Source organism: Bubalus kerabau, chromosome 9 (assembly GCF_029407905.1).
Source record: "Bubalus kerabau isolate K-KA32 ecotype Philippines breed swamp buffalo chromosome 9, PCC_UOA_SB_1v2, whole genome shotgun sequence".
Taxonomy (NCBI): Eukaryota; Metazoa; Chordata; class Mammalia; order Artiodactyla; family Bovidae; genus Bubalus; species Bubalus kerabau.
This window is the reverse complement of record NC_073632.1, coordinates 42,294,478-42,303,648: the sequence shown is the minus strand read 5'-3', so window position 1 is coordinate 42,303,648 and position 9,171 is coordinate 42,294,478. Positions and strand designations below refer to the sequence as shown.

General features: G+C 42.6%; 1 protein-coding gene across 1 annotated transcript; it reads right to left on the bottom strand.

The window, feature by feature from the left end:
• Positions 1-2,953: 2,953 nt before the first annotated feature.
• On the bottom strand, positions 2,954-6,262 carry TSPYL1 (TSPY like 1). The gene has a single exon (XM_055535121.1). The coding sequence runs from the start codon at positions 6,161-6,163 to the stop codon at positions 4,859-4,861; it is 1,305 nt and encodes a 434-aa protein (XP_055391096.1). The 5' UTR covers positions 6,164-6,262; the 3' UTR covers positions 2,954-4,858.
• Positions 6,263-9,171: the final 2,909 nt, after the last annotated feature.

The following is a 9,171-nucleotide window of genomic DNA, read 5'->3' as shown; positions in this document are numbered from 1 at the left end:
ATAAACTATGCTTCAAGTGGTGAGCATTGGATTTGGTCCAATACTAGATGGGGACTTGCTTTTTCTGTTATAGCCAATTGTTAAAATTTGGAGATAAACAATATGATTAATGACTGAAATTGTTTTCTGAGCTTCATGTACATCCGTACACCAAAAAATACAGAACATTTCATTCTAGAAAAATAGGAAGCTGCAGGTCCTAAATGTTGTTATACACTACTTTAAATAACCAATATAACTGTCAGTGCAAATTTGGCACTCGACATCTTTCCTACATACCCCAAATCAGTTTTACACAGTACACTTTACAAAATGCTAAGTATATCTTAAGTATCCAAGAACAAACTGATTAAAGACAGTTCATTTTATCACTTACCCATCAGCTTCTAGCTATAATTTTGTTGTTGTTATACTAAGTCATGTCCAAATCTTTGGCAATCTCATGGACTTAAGCCTGCCTGGCTCCTCTGTCCATGGGATTTCCCAGGCAAGAATACTGGAGTGGATTGCCATTTCCTTCTCCAGGGGACTTTCCTGACCCAGGAATTGAACCCATGTCTCCTGCACATTACAGGCGGATTCTTTACCGCTGAGCCTTCAGGGAAGCCCAAGCTATACTTTACACATCTTGAATTTTAGCTAGATAAACTTTGCTCTCAAGTCACAAAGAATTGTGCCGAAGAAAAATATGCACCAAACAGTTGATGCTGTTGAACTGTGATGTTGGAGAAGACTCGAGAGTCCCTTGCACTGCAAGGATATCGAACTAGTCAATCCTAAAGGAAATCACTCCTGAATATTCACTGGAAGGACCAATGCTGAAGTTGAAACTCCAACATTTTGGCTACCTGATGCAAAGAACTGACTCACTGGAAAAGACACTGATGCTGGGAAAGACTGAAGGCAGGAGAAGGGGATGACAGAGGATGAGATGCTTAGATGGCAGCACTGACTTGATGGACATGAGTTTGAGCAAGCTCTGGGAGTTGGCGATGGACAGGGAAGCCTGGCGTGCTGTGGTCCATGGGGTCACAAAGAGTCGGACATGACTGAGCGACTGAACTGAAAGTCACAAAAAATTTCATGGGGAGAAAATGACATTTTAGTATTTTATATATGCTGACATATTCATCATGAAGTCTAAAACCATGCTGTTCTATATAAAATTTACTGTCAGCCATTTTTAAAAATGTTGTTCAGTTGCTAAGTCATGTCTCACCCTCTGTGGTTAAGTAGGGGAAATTATTAATATATTTTAACGTATCAAAAGTATTTCAATGTGATCAATATAAAAACTGAGATATTTTACATCCTTTTTTTCCACACTCAGTCTTTGAAATCAAGTATATATTTTATCGGAGAAGGCAATGGCACCCCACTCCAGTACTCTTGCCTGGAAAATCCCATGGATGGAGGAGCCTAGTAGGCTGCAGTCCATGGGGTCGCTGAGAGTCGGACATGACTGAGCGACTTCACTTTCACTTTTCACTTTTATGCATTGGAGAAGGAAATGGCAACCCACTCCAGTGTTCTTGCCTGGAGAATCCCAGGGATGGGGAAGCCTGGTGGGCTGCCATCTATGAGGTCACACAGAGTCGGACACAACTGAAGTGACTTAGCAATATATTTTATACTTAGAGCAGATTCCAGTTTAGACTAACCACATTTCAAGTGCTCAACAGCCACTGGTGATAAGTGACTATTATTAGACAGCACATGCCTAGAGTCTAACCTCTTCTATCTCCAGTGTGACAGTCACCTTAAAAATGTAGAAAACCAAAGCACACAAAAGTTGACTCAAAGTTAAGTAAGTAATGCCCTGTTAAAATGGCAAGTGAAAAGTTAAGTGTTTAGACCGTTTCTATTTAAACATGAAATTTAAGAAAGGCTCTGCAAATTTGTTGACATCAGTTTTACAAATACCTTAAAAACTGTTTTCTTCTTTCCATTACCTCATCAAAAGTCTTTTCTGGGTACTAAGTTGTTATATCTTTCCATTTGAGTTATTCATTTTGTCATTCAATAAATATTAGTATTTATCTGGTGACAACTATGGGCAAAACATTGTAAGTAAAAGACACCCTACTTCTATTTTCACAAAGCTTTCAAATTAGAAAGGAAAGGTGTGAAAAACTTGTGAAAGTATATCTCTGTATTTTATTTTACTGTATCACTATGCAGAATTCACTATAATGAATTATTACGTTATTTTCTAGAACATACGTCCCTACAAAGTATACCAAGTTTATAAAGAAATATTTAGAATAGAAAAACTGTTAAGGCAAAAGTGTTATCTATGACAGGACTTAAAGGATTTGACACAGAAAGAAAGTAATGAAGTTGAAAAGAATAAACAAGTTTCTAGAATTGAGAAAGTATAAGGATATAAAAGTATATAACTCATTAGAACTCTAGGCATGTTTGCTTATTAAATGCAAAAGTGAATAAAAAGAGCCTGAATGACTTGGGGATAAGTGAAAGGGGGATGATGCTACACAAGCTGTTATGGAAAAAAATGAAATCATGAGGAAGAAGTTAAAATTGTTAACATTTTAAATAAAACAACAACAAACCTCCCTGCATGGGAAGGTACAGTAGTCAGCCTCATTTTCTTATTTTTGAAAGTGAAAGTGTTAAGTCACTCAGTCCTGTCCCATTCTTTGCAACCCTATGGACTCTCCCCTGCCAGGCTCCTCTGCACATGAAATTCTCTGGGCAAGAATACTAGAGTGTATTGCCATTTCCTTCTCCAGGGATCTTCCTGACCCAGGGATCCAACCAGGGTCTTTTGCATTGCAGAAGACTCTTTACTGTCTGTTTCACCAGAGAAGCCTCTCTTACTTTTGGGAGAACGCCTACTGTATCCATTTAAGAACTGTAGTAATTTCATAACCTGCCATTACATAGAACAATTTCTTCATGCATATTTACATGCAGGGTAAAATATAAGAAATCCAGCAAGTAACATGCTTTTATTTTACCATCATGCATATAAAGAAAAACAAATATATCAATGGTACACTTTCAATTTGACAGAGCAGCTTCACAAGTATTTATGCTATTTAGGAAAAGACACATGAATTACTAAGCTGTTAACCAGGCAAATTATCAAGACAGACAATTAAGCCACATATTTTTAGTAGGCTACTTTTTCATGAAGACAATTTCCAAAGTATTAAGAATATGACAAGAACAAGTTACACAGATTATATTTCTAAGCATACAGTTTAATTATTAACAGAAACTGAAATTCACTACAGATATTCATTTAGGTGTCTATATCATACAGAGATATAGCACATTTTTCCAAATGTTCTCAATTGAAAGCAAAATAAAGCCTGTATAGCTCAATTTTCCCAGTAACCAGAAACAAGGAAAATAACACGATTTTACTAAATACTAGTGAAATAAACCACACAGTACTAACCCTCCTTATAAATGAAGTCAAATGAAAACAAGAGCAAGCACTCAAGTTGCCTTTTTTACAGAACTCTTTTCTAGGTAACGTACTTAACATTCTAACCCCCTTCAATTCTCACGTGTTAATCCTGGGAAAAGAACCTCTTCTCCCATCACCACTGACAAAGAACCTCCTTTAAGACTCTCCATCTTAATTTCAGGCCCAATTTTAACCTGGCTCATTTTTGCCTATCTGTGGTCTGTTCAGTTTCTCCTGTTTTGGGAACCCATGGCAGTATCTTTAATTCTTCCATCAATTATGGCCTAGATAGCACTTTTCATTTCATGTCTCCCTTTAAATCCTCTAGATGTTGCTAACGTGGGTGGAGGATGCAGAAGAGAGCAGAAGAAAATAAGAGCTCTGGCAATCTATTAGACAAGACAGCCTGTTCCTTGAAATAATGGAGAGCCAAATTAAAAGACCTGATTTGCACACACTTATGAGCTACCATTTAAGACAGGAGAGAGACAACAGAGGTGTACTGCCACTCTGGCACTTAATTACACTCAGGATGAAAAAAGGAGGCACAAAGAAGTACCCAGCTTTTGGGTGATTCACTCGAGACTGAAAAAGCCTGGCACTTTGAATGGACACCATCTTTAGGCCAACCTGCCATGAGAAGTCTAACTTGTCACCTCAACCACTTGCCTGACAGTTATTAGGGTTCTGGATGATGGGAGCGGAGGAAAGGGAGATGGGGGCGGGGGATGAGGAATAGAGGATAAGTCTTTTGTGAAAAATGGAAGGCTCTTTTGAGTTCTGGCAGGAAACCTGGAGATTGTTTACCAGAAACCAGAGTGGGGGTGACAAAGTTCTAGATGTCCATCCAGTAGGTAGCAGTCAAGGGAACAGCCAGTAGCAGGCAGCAATAGTAGGTGACCAGAGGCGCAAGAAGAGCAATGGAGTCACATAAATCATACAGGCCCAGTGGCCCAGTTCTCCCTTGATATCATTAACGCCCAGTTATCTACAGGCTATATGCCTGTGCTGCTGAGTAGGATAGGTAGAATGGCCTCCCAGACAAATACCTCCAGGTATAAGAGTCAAACTGGAGGCTCTGGGAACAAACAGGGTCCAAGTAGTGCAGAGAAAGACTATGCAATTTACATCACAAGCTTACTTAGGAGTGGTATGAATCATGGGCCATGCAGCATGTGATATTAATGCAGAAAAGCACGAAGGCCATGTGGAAGTGAAGGAGCATGGCCATGACTGTCTCAATCTTGAGGCTGAGAGAACTGAATGTCCAGAGGAAAAAGGCTCCAGAAATGTCAGAGAAAAAAGTGGGGTGGGGAGGGAGAGGGGTGGTTAGAAGACATATCCGTATCTGTTGCCCAAACGCAGGTCCATTTGGAGGCCAAAAGGGACCTTGTGCAGAAACCTTCCCAATGGCAAAGTTTAACCAGACTGGAACCCAAAGGGCCTGGGGATCTCCACAGGCTCCCTTATTGGGCGACGTCTGGCTCTACGAACTCCTTCACGCAGCAGGTAGTATTGCAGTGGATTTGGCCACAGGTCCTCTTTGATAATTTCAGCAATCTTGTCAGACTCTGGAAGGCTGTGGTCTGAAAACCAGGTGAAGAAATTGCACACGACCTCTTGGTTCCTGCGAATGAAGGACTGGGGTTCATGGCCCCGGCGCCATATGATTGGAGTGGAAAGAGACACTACTCGGCCAGAGGCTCTGACCTCATATTCTTTGACAATCAGCTTGTTTCGAAAATAAGGGTTTCTCCGAAAGAAGAACTTGAACTTGCAGCCTGTTCGCGGGTGTCGGAGCTCCTTCACCTCCAAATTGGTTATGTATCTTAACATCTCTGCATCTTGGCCTCTAATCATGGGAGACAACTGGGGGTGGTTCCGAAAGGCAGTGACCCAGAAGCCCGGGATATTCTGAATGATGTAGTTCCTCCGCTCCAGGTAGTGTCGACGCATCCGCCCGAATTTATGCTCTAGTTGTTGAAAGGCCCGGTCAGCCTGAGCGTTCACAGAGTCCAGTTCCAGCTGGATTGCCTCCAGCGGGTTCATGCGGAGATCGATACGCAGGGGCCTGTGCCCCGCCTCCTCCACCACTCTGTTCTCCACCATTTCTATTTCTTCACCGACTGGCCTCTCCTCCACCTCCATTCCCTGCTCCACTCCCTCCTCCTCCTCCTCCTTCGCTCCTTCCTTCCCCACCACCTCCTCATCCACTGCGACCGAGAAGACGGGGCCCTCTTCAGTCTTCACTTCCTCAGCCTTCGCCTCCGCCATCAAGTCAGACCCCAACTTCTCCGCGCCACAAGTTTCTAGCGGCTTCTCCCGACTCAAGCCCTGCGGCTCTCCGGGCTGACGGCCATTTCCCAGGCTGTCGTCTGTTGCCAGGGACACAGACGCCGTTCCCAGGCCCTCCGTAGGAGGCGGAGCCGGCTCTAGCCTCGCTTCGGGCACTACGTAACCGCCATCCCCGCCGGCTCGGATCTGGAACGTACCGGCACAGCCTGGATCTGAGGGAGCAGTTGGGGGTGCGCTTTCCTCCTCTGGAAGGAGGGGTGGTGGGAGCGCGACGGCCTCGAAATAACCCTCACCCGTCTCCGCCATCACCTGTGACGCCTCTGTTTTCAGGCACCGGGAAGGGTCCGGAGCTCCGGCGGCACAGTCGGATGTGGTGAGGCTGTGGGCTTCAAGGAGAGGGGTCCTCTCGCCCCCGTCTGGGCCGCTCATGTCGGCAGCACCCAGAAAAACCGAAGGCCAATGTCTGTTTTTCTCTCAGAAGCCGCGCTCGACGAAAACCGGTCGCTCCTACCTCTCTCTCTCTCTAATCTCGCGAGTGACTCCGTGAGGATGACGTCAGGGCAGTAAATCTCGATGTGACGCGAGAACTCGCGGCTCCTGGGATGGCTTACCAGGCTTCCTACAGCCCGAGTGTTTCTGTTAGCTTTATTTTTACGAATTTAATCCGGTGGATTGGTAATTTGATTTACGTAAATATGTGGCTCGCAAGCAGAGGCTGAAGCAGGGAGACCCCCGCCCCCCTCCCTTCCTGGCAGTGCATCTGGAAGTACCTCCAGATTGTTCGCTGGGGTAATTGTAAGGATCCCAGTACTACACTGCCTTCTGTTGTCTGAAAACATGTTTTTATGGTTTTGTAGGCAAGAGGGTAAATCTACTCCCTGTTATTCCATGATGGGCAGGAGCAAAATTCTCTTTAATTTTTAACTAAAGTAATAGCAAATTGTTCCCTTTTCTCGGGTAGTGAGTGAAAATATTCTGGCCTGTAACATCTCTGGGAGAAAAAGCTACTGAACGACTTTTTACCACAAAAGTCATGCATACTGTTCCTTGCTAGCCTTACCTTCGGAGAAGGCAATGGCACCCCACTCCAGTACTCTTGCCTGGCAAATCCCATGGACGGAGGACCCTGGTAGGCTGCAGTCCATGGGGTCGTGAAGAGTCGGACATGACTGAGCGACTTCACTTTCACTTTTCACTTTCATGCATTGGAGAAGGAAATGGCAACCCACTCCAGTGTTCTTGCCTGGAGAATCCCAGGGACGGGGGAGCCTGATGGGCTGCCGACTGTGGAGTCGCACAGAGTCGGACACGACTGAAGCGACTTAGCAGCAGCAGCCTTACCTTGATAATCTATCAAAGAAGAGCTTGTCTTGCGTGATGTTTGCAGGAATTAAGTCAGAATCAGTTTGCTGAATCTCGCTCCGCGGCCCGTCACTGCAGGAAATAGAAAAGCTGTTTCCAGCCCCATCAATTTATTAATCTAATAACGAATTTAGTTCTGAAAGAAGGTAGGAAAGGTTGGCTCTGGTGAAGTTATCTGTTCATGGTAATTAGCTTGTAGAGTTTTTTCAAAAGGGATGTCAGTGTCTTTGGTTGTTGTAGTGTGTTGACTTGTGAGGAAAACGTGTTAGAGAGCTAGGGGACCTCGGGGAAATACTGGTAGAGGGGCCATCCACCTCCATTTTTATGAAGAAAAGCCAGTTAAAATGGATAACCAAGATGGCCTTGAATAGAACACAAACGGCTGGATACCAGTTTTAAGTTAGTTACCTCAAGATGTAAAAGAGGCAAATGTTTGGGTTTTTTTTTTTAATTCTATTATATTACACTGAATAATGGCCCCCTAAAATGTCCATGTCCTAACCTTCATAACCTGTGTCTTATCTTACCTGGGAAGAGAACTCCATAGGTATGTTTCAGTTAAGAATCAGGAGATTTAAAGATTGTGCTGGGCTATCCCGGTGGATGGACCCTGTATAATTACAGTAAGAGGAAGTGGGAGTGTCAGTGTGAGACTGATGACCAGAGCAGAGGTGAGAAAGTGAAAAAGAGGGAGAAAAAAATATTTGAAGATGGAGGAAGGAACAAAGATCCAAAGAATAAAGGCAGCCTGTCTAGAAGCTGGAAAGGTAAGGAAGTAGATTTTCCCATAGAAGTCTCCAAAAGAATGCAGCCCTACCACATCTTGATTTTATCTAACCTCCAAACCTGTAAGATAATTAATTTGTGTACCTTAACGTTGTTAAGTCTGTGGTAATTTGTTACAACAGTATGAAAGGGATATTCCTTGGGTTGAAGTTCGGTTGCATCTCTGTGTGGCTCAAGTTTTTCCTGGCAGAAACCCCTTCAACCATCAATATCTTTGGAAGGCTCAAAAAAGTACCAATGTCAAAATGCATATAATTGGTGTCAGTGGCTTTGAAAAAAACCTAGACACAAGTTGAGCAGTGTTTTAACAAATACAGCATCATCAAAATACTTGGTGGCAAGAGAATAATTTTGTTTTGAAAAACATGGATTTTAACAACTCTGAGTCAAAAATCTTCTGAATACAAAGAAGTTTTAGAAATACTTTAATTTATTTTGCTTTTTCCCCCTTTATATGTGTCCAAGTGTGACACTTGACTTACGTCTAAATATGTCTAAAGGAACCATTTAAATAGAGATAAAATTATGTATAAGAATGCATTGTGTCCTAGCTTAATTGGCAATTGTTTTTCTTCCCTTTTCTTTTTCTTTCATCATGGATACTATTTAAATACTATGCTTTACAAGTGACAGTGTTTTGTCAGGTGAAATGCCATAGATTCCTTCCTGGAAAATTTCAGTGCATAGTAAAACAGTGCCAAAATATTTTGTGTTTTTTATGTAAAGTGATGCTAACTTCCAGGCTCAGATAAATATAAATGGGTTTTCCCTCTCAGAAATAGGCCAGTGTTTTGTTTATGAGGACCTTCTGCATGGTATCTAGCACCCCAGCCTCACCTAATGAAAGCCAGTAACAACCTCCATTCTTTGTAATATATAGAACTCACCTCCACAAATTTCCAAAAGATTCCTTAGGAAAGTATAGCTTCTGCAGAGATTTTTCTCCTTTGAATATTTGAGGGTATGCTATTCCCATCAGCTTTCACTAGAGGGAGCAACTTGTCTATAAGAAAGTGGTATTGATATATCTAGATTATGATGACAGAACTTTGGTTCTCTCACTATAAGTGAAATACTCTTGTAATTTAAATTGAATCATAATCTTTTATTCCCTTTAAGTTGTTCAGTTCAGTCGCTCAGTCGTGTCCAACTCTTGGCGACCCCATGAATCGCAGCACGCCAGGCCTCCCTGTCCATCACCAACAGTTACCAAGTAATTTTCTCACACAAACTGAGCTTTGTTTATTATGGCTTCCAGTAATTAGCTCAGGCCAGAATATCTCATTTGA